The 19,540-nt window shown below is 40.2% G+C and overlaps 1 protein-coding gene across 6 annotated transcripts in view; it reads left to right on the top strand.

Moving 5' to 3' along the window:
* The window catches only part of KIF13A (kinesin family member 13A), a 215,550-nt gene that overhangs the window by 118,733 nt on the left and 77,277 nt on the right, over nt 1-19,540 (top strand). For all 6 annotated transcript variants that reach the window (XM_070456186.1, XM_070456188.1, XM_070456184.1 and 3 more), the window contains exons 5-9: nt 11,914-12,006; nt 13,013-13,193; nt 15,922-16,009; nt 17,946-18,080; nt 18,970-19,082. In XM_070456186.1, coding sequence (XP_070312287.1) covers nt 11,914-12,006; nt 13,013-13,193; nt 15,922-16,009; nt 17,946-18,080; nt 18,970-19,082 — 610 coding nt within the window. The remainder of the gene's footprint in view (nt 1-11,913; nt 12,007-13,012; nt 13,194-15,921; nt 16,010-17,945; nt 18,081-18,969; nt 19,083-19,540) is intronic.

Raw genomic sequence — 19,540 nt, 5'->3', positions numbered from 1 at the left:
CTCAGGATTAAAAAGTCAAGTAATCCTGCTGAAGGGCCATTATTAAGAAAGCCATTACCTCTCCATTATTTTCAGTAATTAAAAAAAGCTTATTATAGTGAAATTTTAGAGCACCGTAACAGATAATAGGTCTTTGTAAATGTTTAAATCACCATTAATTTCATTTAAGGGCTTCTTGGCCATAAACCAATACATTTTTTATCATGTGCCTAAAATGTGTCAGGTTGGTAAATAACAATGACTTTCAGTAACCTTGGTTTCACTTTTCTTCCTATTAGGAGAATATTTTTCATAAACTTGTTTTTCTATAAATCTTCATACCAAATAGAAATTGGTCTGTGATGGCATTTCTGGGGAATTTATGTGGACGGGAACGTTTCCTGACCTGAGAGTCTAAACTGTTGACTTAGAAATTATATAACAGTTCTCACCATATGGTGTGTTGCTCAGAATTGCTGAAGCCTGTGTTTTCAGTTATTGTAATACCCTGCAATTCAGGACAAATGTTTTTCATCTGATACCTGTTCTGCTAATGTTTCTTTGTACCGTGAGGGCCGGCTGAGTGCCCCCTAGCCATGGGCAATCTCTTTGGGGAGAGTAGCCATGTCTGAGTCTCTTCTCTTGATGGGAGAGTTTATGTGCTCAGAGGTAGAAGTGATTTCTGTTTCATATTATTTAACTGTGCATCAAAATTTACATTCTGAAAAGTGACAGTAGCCAAAATAAAACCAGTTTTTTAAACAGAGTTCCAAAATACTCAATTTAGCATATTCTTTTTAAAAAAATATTCAAGTATATATAAACCCTCACCAAGTACCTTGCATAGAATTAATACTCAGTAATTGTTAGCTGTTACGTTTGTCCAAACTGTGGAAGTTTTCCCTGTGGTTATGAGAAGCAATAGTACTTGACTATGTGAAAAGTTAAGAGAGAGATTCACTAGAAGTGGAGCATGCCATCTGAAAAGACATTTATGAAACAATCTGACTGTAGAATCCTTCTAGATTTTTCTTTGTCTTTTCCAAATTCTCACCCATTCCTAACTTGACATTTCTTTTAGTGACTCACCTTTATCAAGTTATCCCTAAGCATCCAACCTAGTTTTCTTAAAACTAGCAACTTCCTTTTTGCATGTGTTAATTATGTAATTATGGAGAAGTGCAACTGATATAAGCCAGTCTAGGAGCGAACACAACTGACCCTTTGTAAGAACATAACTCATCTGCTGGGAGTCTAGAGAATTGTCTACCAGCTGGATGATTTAGTATGCAGCAGGCATGCCCCAGTGTATTTTACTGGGGAAGAGAGAATGTTCGTTAATTCAGAAAATTGGATAAGTGAAGGTCAGTTAAGAAAAATTTCTCTGAGTAGGCTAGGGTGATACTGTTAAATTTTTTAAAAGAATATATATAAATATATATATATATATATATTTATATATACACACTTTTTTCTCATTTCTACTCCCAGATTTTTTAATCCCACCCAACCATACCTTCTTCCACTTTCCTTTCTTTGTCCACATCTATTCCTTGGGGCTTCCCTGGTGGCTCAGAGGTAAAGAATCCGCCTGCAATGCAGGAGATGTGGGTTCAGTCCCTGGGTTGGGAAGATCCCCTGGAGGAGAAAATGGCAACCCACTCCAGTATTCCTGACTGGATAATTCCATGGACAGAGGAGCCTGGTGAGCTACAGTCCATGGAGTCGCAGATTCAGACATGACTGAGCACACATACAGGTTCCTTCGAGCCGCAGTCCCCAGGCTTTTTGACACTAGGGCCTGGTTTCATAGAAGACAATTTTTCCATGGACTGGGCGGGTAGTTCGGGATGATTCAAGCACATTACATTTATTGTGTGCTTTATTTCTATTATTGTTACATCAGCTCCACTTCAGATCATTAGGCATTAGATCCTGGAGGTTGGGGAACCCTGCCTTAGAGTTATTTCTTGGCACCCAGAGACGTCACTTAACTGAGTGCGTTTATAGGGGTGGATAATAATAATAGAGAATAGAATCCTGAGCACTAGGTTCCCAGCACTGCACTTACTCTTACCTGCAGCAGATCATTTAATTGTCAAAACACCCAATCAGTGGAATCTGATATTGGCCCCATTTTACAAAAGAGGAAACTGAGGTTCAGAGAGGCCCTGCTACTTGTAGAAGAGCTGAAAGCAGTGGTAAAGGTGGATTTGGGGCCATGACAAGTACGTGTGAGGACTTTATGGATTCTGCGGCAATTCTGGGCCCTCCTCTCTTTTCTCTCATCCCAGCAGTAGGCTGTGCTTAGGAAATCATACTGCTGAAGTGTTCTGGCTTGGCACCTAGCCAGGAATAATACTGTTCGCCTTCTCCCTCCTGTCGGAAGTTCTCTGGAATCCTGATTGCCTGTGTTTGGTTTGGCTTTGTTCTCCCCTCCCCTCAAGTGCTGTCAGTCCGGTGCACCCCACAGTCCAGAAGAGATACTGAGTCAGGCCTGCCTCCGTGTCGGAGACAGTGGCAAAGCATTGAGCAGGTGGAGATGAAGCACAGCGACTTTTTCAACCGCTGTTGAATGTGAAAGCACCCTCCTGAAAATGACTCCAAAACGCATTTTCTGCTGAGGCGGGCCTCACAGGTCTTTCCTCCGGAGCCCCCGACGCCTGACCCTCCTCCCCCCGTGACTCAGCCACTTTATCAGGTGACAGAAAAAGGCGCTAAAGTTCACCGCCAGCTCGTGATGGGCCCCAGCGCTGTCGCTGGGCTGGGCACGTCTGTCTGGGTGAGTCACCCAGGCCGAGCTGTGAGGGAGGCCGCTGCGGACTGCGGGGCTGGCCGCCCCCAGAGGCCACTGTGGGAAACGGCCCGCGTCGACCTTTACGCTCCAGGCCTAGGTTCTCGGGGTCCTGGTTCTTACCCTGCCCCTTGAGGGTAACCTTCTATAGTTGATTAAAACTTAAATCTCATGTCACTCAGTCAAGCCTTGAAAGCCCTAGTTCCTCTATCTAAAGTCTGTAGTTTTTGGTCATTTAATGCAAACCAGGTTTATGGCCTCTACACGTGACCATTTCTGAGAGTTGCACTAATTGAGGGAGAGATTTACTGAAACGTAACCCTCGCCCCCTCGGGTTTGTGTGTGGAGCCTCACGGCTCTCACCCGGCCCAGGTGCTTGGCTTGGGAGCCGTGCCACCTGCCAAGTCCAGACTCGTCACAGTTGCTAGGGCTGTCAGCCTCGGTTAGGAGTGGAAAAACACCCTCCCAAATGCGCAGGCCCAGGAATTCCAGGTCATAAATATATGGTGTTTTTTTTTTTTTTTTCACTCTAACTCCAGTGAGAAAAGAGATGGGGAGAAGAAGGAAGACTGGAGGTTCTGTTTAAAGTGATAAAATGCTGTTAAAATTCTGACCGCTCTTCCACGTCACTACTTTAGAAATATTCTGTGCTTATGTCGTGTCCAGCCCTGGATCTCCAGACTGAGTGCTTTGGTCAGCCCTGATCTGTGCGAGGCTGGCTTGATTGATGCAGATTGTGAATGAGACAAGGTTGTGCCCTCTTCGGGGCTTTCCCGGTGCTCAGTGGTAAAGCATCCGCCTGCAGTGCGGGAGACTCAGGAGATGCGGGTTCGATCCCTGAGTTGGGAAGATCCCTTGGAAAAGGAAATGGCAACCCACTCCAGTATTCTTGCCTGGAGAACCCCATGGACAGAGGAGCCTGGTAGGTTTCAGTCCATGGGGTCGCAAAAGAGTTAGACATGACTGAAGTGACTAAGCACGCATGCACATGCCCTTTTTGAGTTTCTGGGGGCTTTTTTGGCCACGCCACCTGGCGTGTGAAATCTTAGCTCCCTGACCGGGGATCAGACACCTGCCCCCTGCATTGGAAGTTCAGAGTCTTATCCGCTGGACCACTAAGAAGTCCCTAGTTATGCCCTCTTATTTTGTTCTCCCTTTTCCTAGAGTATAGCTCCTGTGAAGAATTGGCATCTGTGTGGTGTGCACTTCCCCTCCCAGCCCTGCTTTCTCTTCCTCTGTGCTTCGGTACCAGGGCCCTGCTGTAGAGAGAATTCCCTTGGTTCCTCAGCTCCCAGCGCACATGCCTGGTAGCTCTGAGGACATTGCTTTGTTCCCAGGAGGGACAGGCTATGCACAAGAGTGGAGACTCAGGGTGTTGGCGTTGCAGAGGTCTGTATCATGTGTGACTCAGGGCTGGGTGGGTCCGGTCTTCTGTGACTTGGCTTGCAGAAATTCCAATCAGGAGCCCTCTCTACCGTTCTGACATTGTGTTGTGGGTTGCTGCAGGCATGCCTGTATTTTAAGACTTGTCCACACGGTTATAGGCGTCTAATCATAAGCCCCACAGAGGAAATTGGCATCTTGGTCATGGTTCTGAACAAGTGGGGTCAGGTTTGCCCCATGGACTCCCTGCGCCAGGCACATGGAGCTGGCATCGGCAGAGTGGCTGTCTCCTGTTGGGCAGGGGTCCTGCGGAAAAGCCGCAGGCTCTTGGGTTGGACCAAGTTGTGCCTCCGCATGGATTGTCTGGGATAGAAAGAAATTCTCATAGATCCTTCTGCTTCCCTCGGGACTTCTGGGTTTTCCCTTCTGGGCTGACATTTATTCTCCTGGACAAGGGCACTTCGTTCCATTTGTGAACTGGAGTCAGGAAACATTAAGGGTGGGAGTAGAGCATCTTTTATGAATCCCCTGATTCCCACCATCCAGCATAAGCAGCTCCTTTTTTGTTGTTCTTGTTACTTAGCTAAGCTTCTAAAAGCAGTGGGCAAGTTGCTTTTTCCTGTACTGAAAAAAAGGGATTCCTGTGTTTACAAAGGAACAAAGTAAAAACAAACACCTTCAGTGTTTTGGATAAACCAGACTTTCCTTTCTCAACTGTGTAAGGGTCTTTGACGGTTAATATTTTCTGTCCATCACAGAGTGAAGTGTAGGCACTGTTCATGTGTCATGGAAAACTGATTATGCTGAGGAGGGCAGAAGAGCGTGTAGCATTCCTACGTGGAATTTTTAGGCTCTGGAGACAGTCTTGGCTTTTTTAAAATAATTGTTTATTGTACCAGTGGTGACTGAAAGTCACCAAACCAAAGAATTGATTAAGTATAACCCCAGCCAGGTATTCATAGAGCTACAAAGGCACCAGAATTTAAAAAAAAAAAGTAAGGGGAGCTCCGTAGAGAATATTTCTGTTTAGTTTTATGATACGATTTATTAAATTGCTTTTTTCCCTGTACCTTTCTGAGATATCTTAATGTTATTAAAAAACGGTAAATATCTTTCCTCCACTGAACAACCTGGGTTGGCATATCCTGCTCCGAATAATTAATGATACTGTTCCTTCTTCCTCTTCTCATTATGGCCCAGAACACACACACACACTTGTTCACATACCCCCCTTTTGCTCTCACATGCGAGTACACCATCATAAAACAGAAAGTGGGACTCCTAGAGGCGCTAGAGAAATAGCAACAAATGATTCCTTTTTTTTTTCCTAAGAATAAGTGTCTTTTATCTCTAAAATGGGATTGGATTGTCTCACAGATTTGTTGCAAAGATGGAGGAGCTATTTAAGGAAAAATAATTAGATGAGTACCTCCATCTTTATACCAAAATTAGTTTTAGTTGGTTAAAAATTTAAGAGATGATATTAATTATGGATATTAGCTAAAATATATTCTAGACTTACAATGGCCAGACACTCTGGTAAGTGCTTTACTGTACTGCCTTATTAAATCACACCAGCAATTCAGTAAGAGAGCAAGTATTATTCCTGTTTTATTACTAAAGGAGATCTTGCCCAAGGTTACACAGCTGATAAGAAGTAGCGTTCAAGCTTGGAAATAAAACTCGAAAAACCAAAATAAGACTAGAAGAAGATATGCATGAATAGCTATGTAATTTGGGGTAATGATAATCCAGAAGGATTTTGAAAATGTAATGTATACCATAAATGAAAATCATAAAGGAAAAGATAAGAGATTTGAATGTGAAAGACCAAAAGCTTTTGTATGACAAAGAACAACATAACACTGAAAGGTAAATGACAGACTGGGAGAAATATGTACAACATGTGACAGACCAAAGGTTAACATCCTTAATATATGATGGGCATTTTTAAATGAATTCTTAACCAATTACTAAACCGATTGATTTATACAAGTAAACATAGGACTCAGTCAATTTACTAAAGGGTAAACACAAATGGACAATAAACTAAGGAAAGGAAAGTTTTAATTTAACAAAGCAAGGAGCTTGCTTTTTCTGTTAATCAAAACCAGGAAGAATGATAATAGAATTGTTGAAGTTGTAGAAAGAAAGACTCTTGCATTGCTAGAGGAGTTAGTAATTCAGTGTTTTTGGAGTTTTGCCTAGTAAAGTTAATAGAAAAGTGTATATAGATAAATATGTAAGGATAAATATTGCAGGAAAAAAGAAAAAGGAAACAATCTGAGTATCTCTAGTAGGAAACTGCATCAGTAAAGCATACAGGGGAAACTAAGTGGGGCTCTTAAAAAATGTAATGTTGATGTATTTTTGTAGAACAGGGAAAGTGTTCATTATTTCTTGTCGTAAGAGTAAATTTCCCTCGAGACATGAAGCCATAGTGATAAAATGGATTCTAGTCTCGCTAGAATCCAGCCTTGCTTAGATTTGTAAAAATCCATGAACTTTACAATATGGTTCTTTGTATTTACCCTTTTATAAATTGTGCTTTGGGGTAGCTATTTAAAGACAGAAAGAAGAAAGATTCTTTTCAGAAACAGAGTATAATTGTTTTCTACTTTTTCATATTCCATTTTGTGTTTCCAGTTTTTTTCCTTTCCTAGTTATAACCAAAACTTTATTAAATACACTAAGTCTGAATTACATTCTGTCTGTCAAATGTAACTAAGTACTTAACTAAAAGACCTTGACTTCTTGGAAAACTTACATATACATTTAGTAGACATCAAAGAGACTGATTTTTTTTTTCAGTCACATAGATTTGTTTGTTTGTTTGTTTTCATTTATTTTTATTAGTTGGAGGCTAATTACTTTACAATAGTGTAGTGGGTTTTGTCATACATTGACATGAATCAGCCATGGATTTACATGTATTCCCCATCCCGATCCCCCCTCCCACCTCCCTCTCTACCCGATCCCTCTGGGTCTTCCCAGTGCACCAGGCCCGAGCACTTGTCTCATGCATCCAACCTGGGCTGGTGATCTGTTTCACCATAGATAATATACATGTTTTGATGCTGTTCTCTCGAAACATCGCACCCTCGCCTTCTCCCACAGAGTCCAAAAGTCTGTTCTGTACATCTGTGTCTCTTTTTCTGTTTTGCATATAGGGTTATTGTTACCATCTTTCTAAATTCCATATATATGTGTTAGTATGCTGTAATGTTCTTTATCTTTCTGGCTTACTTTGCTCTGTATAATGGGCTCCAGTTTCATCCATCTCATTAGAACTGATTCAAATGAATTCTTTTTAATGGCTGAGTAATATTCCATGATGTATATGTACCACAGCTTCCTTACAATGACTAGGAGATAATGTGGGTGTCACTAAAATCTGTAATTTTCATCAAAATTATTCAATTAGTAGTTACAGATGATGTTGACATGTGTTCACACCCTAGTACCTTATTCAACAAAGACTATTGTGGTCTTTGGGGCTCATTGGAATTTCAGAAACAGCTGTACTTTGACCAAAGTGTAAATTCTACAATTAACTTTTGAAAGTTCAACAAACAGTATTTTGAAAGCTTTGCCATCACTAACAAGGAAAGGGGCCCCCAATTAAATACACATTAGACAGACGATGAAGGATCTGGGTAGCACTGAAGGCTTTTCAGCTTCCATATACAATCTACTGATGCTGTTTATAACGTATTTAAATAAAAGTTTTCTCTGAAAAAAAGAATACACATTAATCTGAGAACAGCAATGTCACCAGGGACAATTCCATAATTAAGAGTGCATACTGTATGCCAGGTACTCTGCTAAGATGCCACAGCTCTTGTTTTCAAAGGAGCTCACAATTCAATGGTGTAGAAAGATGTGGGGAAAAAAGTACTGGAGTGTAATGAGTTCTGAGAGTTTGTTTAAAAAAAAAAATTACCATGGAAACCAGAGATGGGAGTAACTGATTTCCAGTGTCATGCAGCCTGAGTAACTGATGATGGATGGACCTTGGTCCATCTGGGAGTCATCACCCATCGACCCAGGTCCTGCCTCTCTCTGGTGGCCATGTCTTGGGCAAATGACTTACACTTTCATAGTGGCCCCCTCATCTCCTTACTGATCACAGCCCATACCTGCCCTATCTGGGTACTGCACAGATTCAGTGATACGGATAGAATACGTAAATTGTACTGCAAACAGAGCAGTTGACCAAAAAATTAATTTTTCTTCTTAACATAAATAGTAAAGGTATATAGGTTTAATGGGCTTCCCTGGCAACTCAGTGGTAAAGAATCCACCTGCTAAGCAGTAGGTGAATTCAATCCCTTGGTGGGGAAGACCTCTTCCCCCTGGAGAAGAAAATGGCAACCCACTCCAGTATTCTTGCCTGGGAAATCCCATGGACAGAGGAGCCTGGCCGACAGAGTCAGAAAACTCAGGGACAAAACAGCAACAGTAATACAGGTTAAATAGGTTAATTCATATCCTGTTTAATATTTGCGATAATTTAGAAATAGATCAAACAAATTTATTCTTGTATTTTTACCTGGAACATTCTTTCATTATTTGTTATTTTTAGTTCAATTTTAGTTTACATACCCTGAGTTGTTTTATCAATTGATTCATCATAAAACTATTTCATATAGCTCTATAGCCTTCATTCTTGGGTGGTTTTTTTTTTTTTTTTTTTGTTAATGATCTTTGGTTTAAAAAGGCCATTCCTGCCAAGGTAAATGAAAACTCATGACCTGGCCTTGAAAAAAAATTGAGAAAATAATCCCTCATAATTCCAGCCTACTCAGCATCAGAGCAGAAACCAGAAAGTATTCCATCTCACTCCCTGATAAAAGAACAGATATAAATCCTTGATGACTTAATGACTTCAAACTCTGTGAAACCAGAGTAAAAGCTCTTTGACCACAGTGCTTCTCCGCAGTTAAGTCCTTTCCATCGAGTCAGGTTCTTGCTTTTTTATTTTTATTTTTTCAAGTTACTAAATATGAGTCAAAATCATGAATTACAGTCAGGATGTTTGATCCAGCCAAGTCTTAAAGCATCTTGTCCCCACCCTCACCCCACTCCCTTTCTGGGGGCTGGTTAACCAGTGTGGAAGATCAAACGAGATTGCTACACTCATCAGTTTGTGCCAAGAAAGCGGTGCTTATTGAAGGCTTTCGATGGCGCTTGAGTCCTGGCGAGGAACCACCATCAGTTTTCACAAACCTGAGCAGAAGCTGTGTTTCATTCCCCCATTTTCTGCACTACAGGGCTTAGGTCCAGATTTAAGCCTGTGTTTTGGCATGGGCCTTGGGACTACATGTGGAATAAGGAAAGTCCTTTGAGCAAATATATGAGAAAAAAATATCAATGGATATGAAAGATTGGCAACAGGGTGGGTAAGATATTTTCTTTTTTAAAAAAATGAATTTATTTTAATTGGAGGCTAATTATGTTACAGTATTGTAGTGGTTTTTGCCATACATTGACATGAATCAGCCATGGGTGTACATGTGTCCCCCATCCTGAACCCCCTTCCCACCTCCCTCCCATCCCATCCCTCAGGGTTGTCCCAGTGCACCGGCTTTGAGTGCCCTGTTTCATGCATCAAACTTGCACTGGTGATCTATTTCACATATGGTAATATACATGCTTCAGTGCTGTTCTCTCAAATCATCCCACCCTCGCCTTCTCCCACAGAGTCCAAAAGTCTGTTCTTTATATCTGTGTCTCTTTTGCTGTCTCGCATATAGGGTCATCATTACCATCTTTCTAAACTCCATATTTATGTATTAATATACTGTATTGGTGTTTTTCTTTCTGACTTACTTCACTGTGTATAGTAGGCTTCAGTTTCCAGATACTTTCTTAATGAGCACAATACTGTTATACTTAACTATAACAAAGGCAATTTTGGAAATGTGTCTTTAGTGGATAAGAATTTTGACAGTATTTTATTCTTCTCCATGTATTTGTGTATGTGTGCATACACATAGTCTTTAGGTAGTCTTCCTAACCCTTATGTTTAAGAAGCCTCTTACAGTTATATTCTTCTTTACAAAAAAAAATCCACATATTCCACCAACATGTTTTAAATGCCTCTTTGGTAGAAGTCAGAAGTTGAGAAATAAGTTTATATAAATTTGACATATTTTCTTCTGATCCAATTTTTTCTTTTACTTTAGCACACATAGAGAACACACATACATACTATTGGACATAAATTTTTGTATTATATATACAGCCTGAACATGACTTTTTTAAAAACTCAACAATGTTTTTGAATTCTAGCGCTGCTTAACACATAGATTTGTTTTGCTTGTTTTTTTAAGATGGTGTATTTAAATATTCCATCATATAAAATACATTTTATGTATCTACTACTCCCTTACTAATTGGCATTTAACTTGATTCCAACTTTCAGTATTATAAATAGTGCTGTGTGAACATCCTTTTACTGGGGTCTCCTAGGGAGTGGGTCTCTAGGACAGATGCCCCATAGTGGGCCAGAGAGCCAGGACATATTCCTTTTTCTTGGTACTGTGAGGTTTTCCTTAGAATGGCTGCATTCATTCATTCTCCCACCAACAGTTTATGAAAATACCTATTTCTTCAGTCCAGCTATATTGGATATTGTCCTGTGTTGTTTTATTTTATTTTTTTGCCAACCTGATGATTGAAAATATTGTTTCATGTTTACACTTTTGAGTCCCATTCTGCAGCTGTGATATGTCATAATATAATGAGACTGCTAAAATCAGATGCATGAAAGAAAAACATACACCCAAGAGCTTATGTTATATTGCATTATTTCCAAATGTAAAAGGAATTGTCATTTGGATAAAAAGATTAAACCGACTAATTCTCTGGACAAACATTTATTAAGCATTTCATACTAGGCACTAGGATTACAGAGATAAACAGATTATGGACTGACATCAGTCAGGGGCTCCAATAGAGGAAAGAGGTACTTCAACCAGTAATTTCTGCACAGAGGAAGGAGAAAATCACTTTAATTCTCTTGATGGTGGGGATTGCATGTTAGAAAGACATCAATTTTAAAAGGCAGTAAACGCCTCATTAAATGTTTAAAAAGATTTTCACACGTTTACTCTTCGGCTGGGCACTACATGATATAAACAGTCCATGACAGAACACCCCTAGGAGTCGCAGTGAGCTGTAAAAAGACGCACAGATGAGAACTTGTCCCCTAACCCCCGTGGGAACACAGTTAAGAGGTTACCTGTGCTCAGCACACCCCCTCTACCAGTAATGAAGTTTCTCAGCACGTGGCATGGACTTAGCACCACGCTAGGTGCAGAGGTGCACACACATACCAAGATGTGGGCGACATGGTTCCTGCTCATCAGAAGCTCAGAATCCAGGTAGGGAGACAAGGCAGTTTATATTGAATGACCCTTTCATACTAACTCAGGAAAAGGAACTGAACCGAATTCAAATGATACTTCCATATGACCCACAGACAATGGACAGGAAACTTGAACACCTAGAGAAATGTCTTAGAGGGAAGCAGTGGGTAGAATGATAAATTGTCCCAGGTACAGAGTTACAGTGTAGAAGAATAAATAATAAAATTGCATTCATTATGCTCTTAATCCACAGCCCTGCACATAGTAGGTATGCAATACACTCAACATCTTTTTGGGGTTGAGAGAATGTTATTAGTGACTGGGGCTCAGTTACTAATACAAATATGTCAAGAAAAATCAATCTTTTTATTTTTGTTTTTTTAGGTCAAGAAGTGGTTTTCAAGTGCCTTGGGGAAGGAATTCTTGAGAAAGCCTTCCAGGGGTATAATGCTTGCATTTTTGCATATGGACAGACAGGTAAGTAGCTGCTTTTCTTTACAGTCAGTGATATTAAATGTGCATTTCTTAAAACAGAAATAGAAAACACTTTGGGAAGTTGTAGAAAAATGCTTCTGACTTCACAGGTTTAGCTGAATTAAATGATCAAAACTAATCTTTTTGAAGGTTCAACAGTTGTGAAATGAAGTAATTTAAGTGTTAATGAGCATGCTAGTTTCAAACTATTAAGTGTCATTTTCCTAAATTATAGTTTTAACCTGTATTTGAGCTAGGAAAATAATTACCAGTTTCTTAGTACAAATGTTATAGTGAAAAACTGTAGAAAAACTCTTAGTATCTATCATCCTATACAGAGTACTTCACTAGAATATAGAAAAGATGATAGGTTATTAAACAAAACTAGACTAGTGGTTCAGCAATTAACACTGTAAGCCATCCACTATTTCAGCTATAAAGTTGGAATAAATTAATTAAATGGTAATAATACTGCCTATTGTCACATTACGGGACATCAAGGAGAATATATAGCCAAGCACTTTCAAAAGTGTGAAATATTTTGTGGGTAAAATATGTTAATGTTACTTGATGTATAGTTGATATTTACACACTTTTTAAAGCTTTCTGTCGTATATTGGAGTATAGTTGATTAACAGTGTTGTGTTAGTTTCAGGAGTCCAGCCAAATGATTGTTGTACATATTTAGGCTGTTAGATAATCTCAAACAGAGTTCCCTGTACTATACAGTAGTTCTTTTTACTATATATACTTTTAGAGATTACATATTTGTAGCGCTTACATTAGTACGCATCCATCTGGAGGTACCCTCTGGGTCTCACACTGGTGGTCAGGAGTGTAATAGTGTAAATAGTAACTCTGGTGTCTGAGGACCTGGCTCTGGGGGCCAGATTGTCTGTCTCTTTCTGCTGTGTGACCTTGGCTGATGTGTAGGATACACTTGTACAACTGAAGTGTTACACGTTGCCTCCTCTTCCATTCTCCTCTCTTTCTGCTCACCTTTCTCCAGGCTCAGGAAAATCCTTCTCCATGATGGGCAATGCTGAGCAGCGAGGCCTCATCCCAAGGCTCTGCTGTGCTTTATTTCAAAGGATCTCTCTGGAGCAGAATGAGTCACAGACCTTTAAAGTGGAAGTATCCTATATGGAAATTTATAATGAGAAAGTCCGGGATCTTTTAGACCCCAAAGGGTAAGTTAGTGGTTGACACGAACCTTATAATGGGGGTAGTAATTTTAAATGATCCTGAAGTTAAAGTTGCAAGTGAGTTTATGTGTTTGAAGCCCTCGGTCACCACTCCCGTTTCAGTTCGTTTACTGAGAGATCATCAGCTTCTCAAAGTCTGTCGATATACCCAGGATTCATAGTTTATCCTACACTCATGTATAAAGTTGCTTACCCATGCCATTTAGATGACTGTTTTTACTGTTTTGGTATTTTTGCCACTACAGTTTATTTGTATTTATTCATTGAGTTAAGAATGACACAGTGGTCTTTCCATCTGCTCTAAATTAGAGGTAAAGTGGTCGAAGATTTTGAATGACCTGGCCTAGACAAGCCATTTTCTTCCATGGATGTACATTGGAATCACTCGGAGGCTTTTTAATGCAATACTGGTCCGAGCCCCTCCCATAGGGCTGATGATTCAGTAGACCCAGGAGGAAACCCAGGCATCTGTATTTTTTAAAAACTAGGTGATAAAAGCCAGATGAGTTTGATTCATAGAGGAAGGAAAGGGCCGTTTACCTTTTAATTAAAATTTTTATTGATTTAAGAATAATATATATAAAAATTTAGAAAGTAGGTAAAGTGTAAGAAGAATAAAAATGGCCTATAATCCTCAAAAATAACTGCTGTTAACACTTTATGCATTTTGGTGTCTTAGATCTATGGAGTGGATATGTAGTGTGTGTGTTGAGGTGCTTCTCTAAATACAATTCAGTATCCTGAATTTTTTATATAATATGATGAATACTTTCTCATGTTATTAAAAATATTTTTTAAATACTTTCAGCAGCTGTATAATCAAGGGTATAATCAGAGGTGTAAGATAAAAATTATGGATGGCAAGGAAGTGACCCAGTCACCAGAAATGTTTTTACTTTTACCTAATAACTGTGTAATGCATATGAAAGAACATTTAGGGATTGGGATGGGGAACACATGTAAATCCATGGCTGATTCATATCAGTGTATGGCAAAAACCACTACAATATTGTAAAGTAATTAGCCTCCAACTAATAAAAATAAAAAATTTAAAAAAGAACATTTATAATACATGTAAAATATAAAGAATAATAAAATCAATGACTGTTCTGCTCACCATTTGGCTTAATAAATGGAACGTTTTTATGGTGCTCATTATCTCCCTTCTCTTTAAGAGTCTATGCGTAATTTTGCAGTTTTTGCCTATATATGGCTTCATAATATGTTTGTCCTTTGATGACTTGCCACTTTTCCCCTCAGTGATTTTTTTGTTCTGATGTATGAAGTAATAATTCATTAATTTTTACTGCTCTTTGGTATTCCATTGTACGAGATACCATAATTTATTTACTCTGTCTCCTCTCGTTCCTGTGGTTTCCACTTTTTACCACAACTGTCCTTCTCTGAGCATTTCTGTACATTCCTCCTGGCGTACAAATGCAGGAGTTTCTAGGGAATGTGTCTAGGAGTGGAATTATGGGTCACAAGCTGTGGAACCTTCAGCCTTGGTGTTACAAAACTGTTCCCCAAAATAGTTGTACCAGTTTACACTCCCCCCAGTGGTGTACAAGAATCCCAAATGTTAGACACCATCAGAAGGGCTTGATATTGTGCTTGATTTACTTTTTCATGCCCATGAATAGCGATAATCTCTGATTATGCAAACGGAGTGAGCCAGGTTCTGGAGGCATGGGCAGCTAGGCAGCTCTCTTGAACTGGTGCACTTGGTCTGCCCTTGTTTCAAAATACAACAGAATTGCTCATTGTCATATTGCATTCTTCAAGCTTAAAATAAAGTTAGTAAAGCCAGCTTTATGGAGTTGTGAGATTAAGATTGAGATAACTGAGAAGTTTTTAGGGAGCAAGGTCTTGATTTAGGGATGTGCGCATTCTTAGTTTCTTCTTGCCACACTTGAGTGATGATAGGCATTGACTCTTGGTTTGAAAAGTGATCAGTATTTGATGCCACAAAATATGTGACATAATGCAATATGGCCATAATATATATTATATATGGTTTTACTTTTCATCTCAGTTGTCTGTTGATAAGCTCTTCAAGTGGGTCCCAAACTAGGTTTGCCTTTTAAAAATTCAGGAGTCCTAAAATCTTGACCAGCAGAGCCAGTTCTCAATATAGAATAATAATTATCAGTAACTACAAACAACTGCTATCCTATAGCATCATTCTTTGTATAAAATGGTCAGCACAGATCAGCATAAATCAGTGCTCCTAATCTGAAAGGGTAAATTAAAACATTTTAATATTGTTCAATTCTTGCTTAAAACTGTTAAGACATTACTTATTGAGAATATGCTTACTTATAAAATAGCCTAAAGGTTAAATTCAGTACTGTTTGTTCTTTGCTTCATTCCCCTCTCCCCACCCCATGTGAAATTAAAGTTCATCTACTAAAACAAGTTAGCCTAACCTAGTATTCTGTGTGCTGGTTGTTTAGTTTGGGAGTAGAGATAGAATTTTTAAAACAGTATGTTACTTTAAATAGAAATCAGAGTATAAAAGGCATTCCTCATAAGGCATGCTGTTTTGCTAATCCAAGTAAAGTAGCTTTTAGAATAGTTTTTGATCATTAAAAGAAAAATTCTTTTGAAATTGCAATCCTAATTTCTGAGTACTTTTGCAAGTACTTTTTTTTAGAGAGAAAATCTCCAAGTTGGGTATGATTCATTCGTTCCTTTTTCCTTTCTCTTGAAGGAGTAGACAGTCTCTTAAAGTTCGAGAGCATAAAGTTTTGGGACCATATGTAGATGGTTTATCCCAACTGGCTGTCACTAGTTTTGAGGTAAGTGTCATTAAAAAAAAAAAAAAAAAAAAAGATATTAAAAGCTGACAGTAAATTGAAGTGTATAGGTCATATTAAATATATTTTTATGTGAATGCTTTATAGCATATTGTTACAATTGAGGGTCTCAGAAACCCAGTATCAACCACCCCAAACAGAAAATAAAGGCTTTTAATCACAGCCTTCAAGCCGCTTGGTTTTGAAGCGTTTGCAGTGTTGCCGGGAGGCCCAGCATCCTGAGGTTGCTGAAGAGTTTCATGAATAGCACTCTATTGAAACTCTTCTCCCTAAGGTTGCCAGTGATGTCCTTCTGGACAGATGTAGACACTGTTTGGTAGTTATTTCAACCATTTCTCTTTGACAGTGTCTCCGATCTTAGTTTGCATTCCTTTTCACTCTTCTGATTCTTCTGCTTTTCTGAACTGATCTCCCTCCGTTGACCAGTCTGTTTCTTTTTCCTACTCCTTGACTTCTGAGCTTTCACACAATCCTGGCTTGATATTTTGTCTGTATTTTTATTGTCATTGCTTTGGGAATCCCATAAAAGACACCGCTATCTGTTACCAAAGAATGCAGATAAATAAATGAGTAAACACATCTGTCTACTTAGAAGCGCCATCTCTGGTTATTTGTCCCTGCATCACTTCAGACTCAGTAGAACTAAAATTAATCTTCGAGGTAACTCTCTTCAGCCATTTAAATATAGATAGTTTTAGTACTCCTTAAATAAAAAATAAAGGGCAGTCATCACTCAGTCATCAGTGAGATCTGGAAATGAACGAAGACCCCTCTGGCGGGAAAGTGCAAAGTCAGCACTTGTGCTTAAGTGCCTGGCTGAGCGTCACTGGGGCCAGTGACCGTCTCCTCCTGTCACTTACTAGTAAGAGTTGGTGCGTCCGTGATTTATATCCAGTTCTGCCTGTTATTGGGCTCTTCAAGTGGCTCAGTGGTAAAGGATCTGCCTGCCAAGCAGAAGATGTGGGTTCGATCCCTGGGTCAGGAAGATCCCCTGGAGAAGGAAATGGCAACCCACTCCAGTATTCTTACCTGGGAAATCCTATGGATTGAGGAGCCTGGTGGGCTACAGTCCATAGGGTCGCAAAAGAGTCAGACATGACTTAACAACTAAAAAGCAAACAACTGCCTCTTATTAGATGTGGGAAGAGTTATTTGACCTCCATGAACTTCAGTGTCCTGTGTGTATAATCAGATAAATACTTCTTTTGTAATATTCATCAAACATTGTTTAAGAGTCTTAGGTTCCGGGTGTTCTAAAGCAGATTGTTCAGGGTCGAATGAGGAACATTCCCTGTCCTGGGAGAGCCACAGTATTGTAAATTCACTGCATGAAAGTGTTGGTCATTCAGTCATGTCCAGCTGTTTGCAGCCCCATGGACTGTAGCCCACCAGGCTCCTCTGTTCATGAGATTCTCCAGGCAAGAATACTGGAGTGGATTGCCATTCCCTTTTCTAGGGGATCTTCCCAACTCAGGGACTGAACCCAAGTCTCCTGCATTGCAGGCAGATTCTTTACTGTCTGAACCACCAGGGAAGCCCCTTGTTGGAGAAGGGAGGCTACTAATCATACAGAAAAGAGCTGTGCAAGAGAGTCAGAATAAAATAAGGTCATCATTGCTATTGAGTATCTGAGCACAGTCAATGTTAGCTCTTTTCTCCTTAGGAACTTGCAGAGGGAAAAATAGGTACTCAACAGAGAAAGAAGACAGCTGCAGTTTGGAAAGAATGAGTGAAACATTTCATCCACTAGAAAGCACTGAGGGAGTGGAAGTTTGAGCCGGGCTCTGTGGGAGAGAGGTGGGAGGTTTACATGCAAGGGTGGTGACGGAATGCATCATAATTAATATATCCACGGGTGGGCAGGACACTGTTCTTAGGGATTTTTTGCTTAGAATGTTTTTCTTGTGCCTGCCTCTAGGACATTGAGTCATTGATGTCTGAGGGAAACAAGTCTCGGACGGTAGCTGCAACCAACATGAATGAAGAAAGCAGCCGCTCCCACGCTGTGTTCAATATCGTCATCACGCAGACACTATACGACCTGCAGTCTGGGGTGAGTGATTGGGTAGAATGGGTGACAGTGAAGGGACTCACAGTACCTGCCTGGGTGAACCGCTCCTGGATTCGGTTCCTGATGACGTTAGGTCAGCTCTTCTGCTTACTGGATCAGCTACTCTGCTTACATCATGTAATGTGTTAGGTCTTTCCCTGGTGGCTCTATGGTAGGGAACCCACCTGCCCATGCAGGAGACGTGGGTTCAGTCTCTGAGTCGAGGAGATGTCCTGGAAAGAGAAATGGCAACCCACTCGAGTATTCTTGCCTGGGAAATCCCATGGATAGAGGAGCCTGGTGGACTGTAGTCCATGGGGTTGCAAAAGGGCCAGACTCAACTTAGAGACTAAACAAAGCAACAACTTTATATATAACATTAAAAAAATGGAATCCTTGTATAAACGCTCTAAAGACCATGATGCTGTCACCATACCTCTTTTAATATGTATCCTTCCATAGTGAAATTCCCCTAGAAACAGCAGGGTTTACCTCATAGTCACTAAAAAATATGAAAGAGGAAACCACGACATTCAGGCTAAAGATAGCTTAAAAAAAAAAAAAGTGAAGGATTTGACCTGAATGTGCAGGAACCCTCATGTCCTAGAATGTTCTCGTGGACGCATAAAAGCTCCAGCTTTCTAAATATATTCTGGAAAGGCCAGTGCACTTGCTACCCAGCTACAAAACAGAATCCCATGCTGCCACACCGACTTTTAATTTTTACCCTAAAACTGCCAGTCCAAAGAACTCTTCTTACCATTTAAAGTCTTCTCAAGTTTGCCGCCTTGAAGCAAGATGGCTTCCGGGGCGGTGCTGACGTCTGCGTCGGTATCGGTTGGTTTCTGCACTCACGTCTGTCTGTCGTTTCTCTCTCGTCTCCCGCAACTAGAACTCAGGGGAGAAGGTGAGCAAAGTGAGTTTGGTGGACCTGGCGGGCAGCGAGAGAGTGTCTAAAACCGGAGCTGCGGGAGAGCGCCTGAAGGAAGGCAGCAACATTAACAAGTAAGGGGCCTGTGCGATTCCCACGGGGAACCCCCACGTCCCACCAGCTTCCCGAGTGTCCAGGGCAACTTGTCCCCTTATGGTCAGGTGGCTCTGATCACAGGTGGTTCAGCGTCTGTGTAGCTTTAGTGAAATGGGTTGAAGAAAAACATCAGCCTGCCTCTGTTGAGATGCATGAGGTTTATTTAAGTGAAACAGAACGAGGCAGCCGGGTTCCAGCATTGTCGAAACACCCAGAATATCATTGTATAATGTAATTAATCTTACGTAAATGCAAGTAGCAGTTTTAGAAGTCAAATCATAGCTTAGATCTAACTCTAGGAGCTTATTCTAAAGAGAAAATCTACTTCAAATCCCTTTGTAAGGCTAATACTTGTCTTCCCTGGTGGCTCAGTAGTAAAGAATTCACCTGCCAATGCAGGAGATGCAGGTTCAATCCCTGGATCAGGAAAATCCTC

Source organism: Odocoileus virginianus, chromosome 27 (assembly GCF_023699985.2).
Source record: "Odocoileus virginianus isolate 20LAN1187 ecotype Illinois chromosome 27, Ovbor_1.2, whole genome shotgun sequence".
Taxonomy (NCBI): Eukaryota; Metazoa; Chordata; class Mammalia; order Artiodactyla; family Cervidae; genus Odocoileus; species Odocoileus virginianus.
The sequence above is the reverse complement of the archived record's forward strand: the minus strand, read 5'-3'. Positions and strand labels throughout refer to the sequence as shown.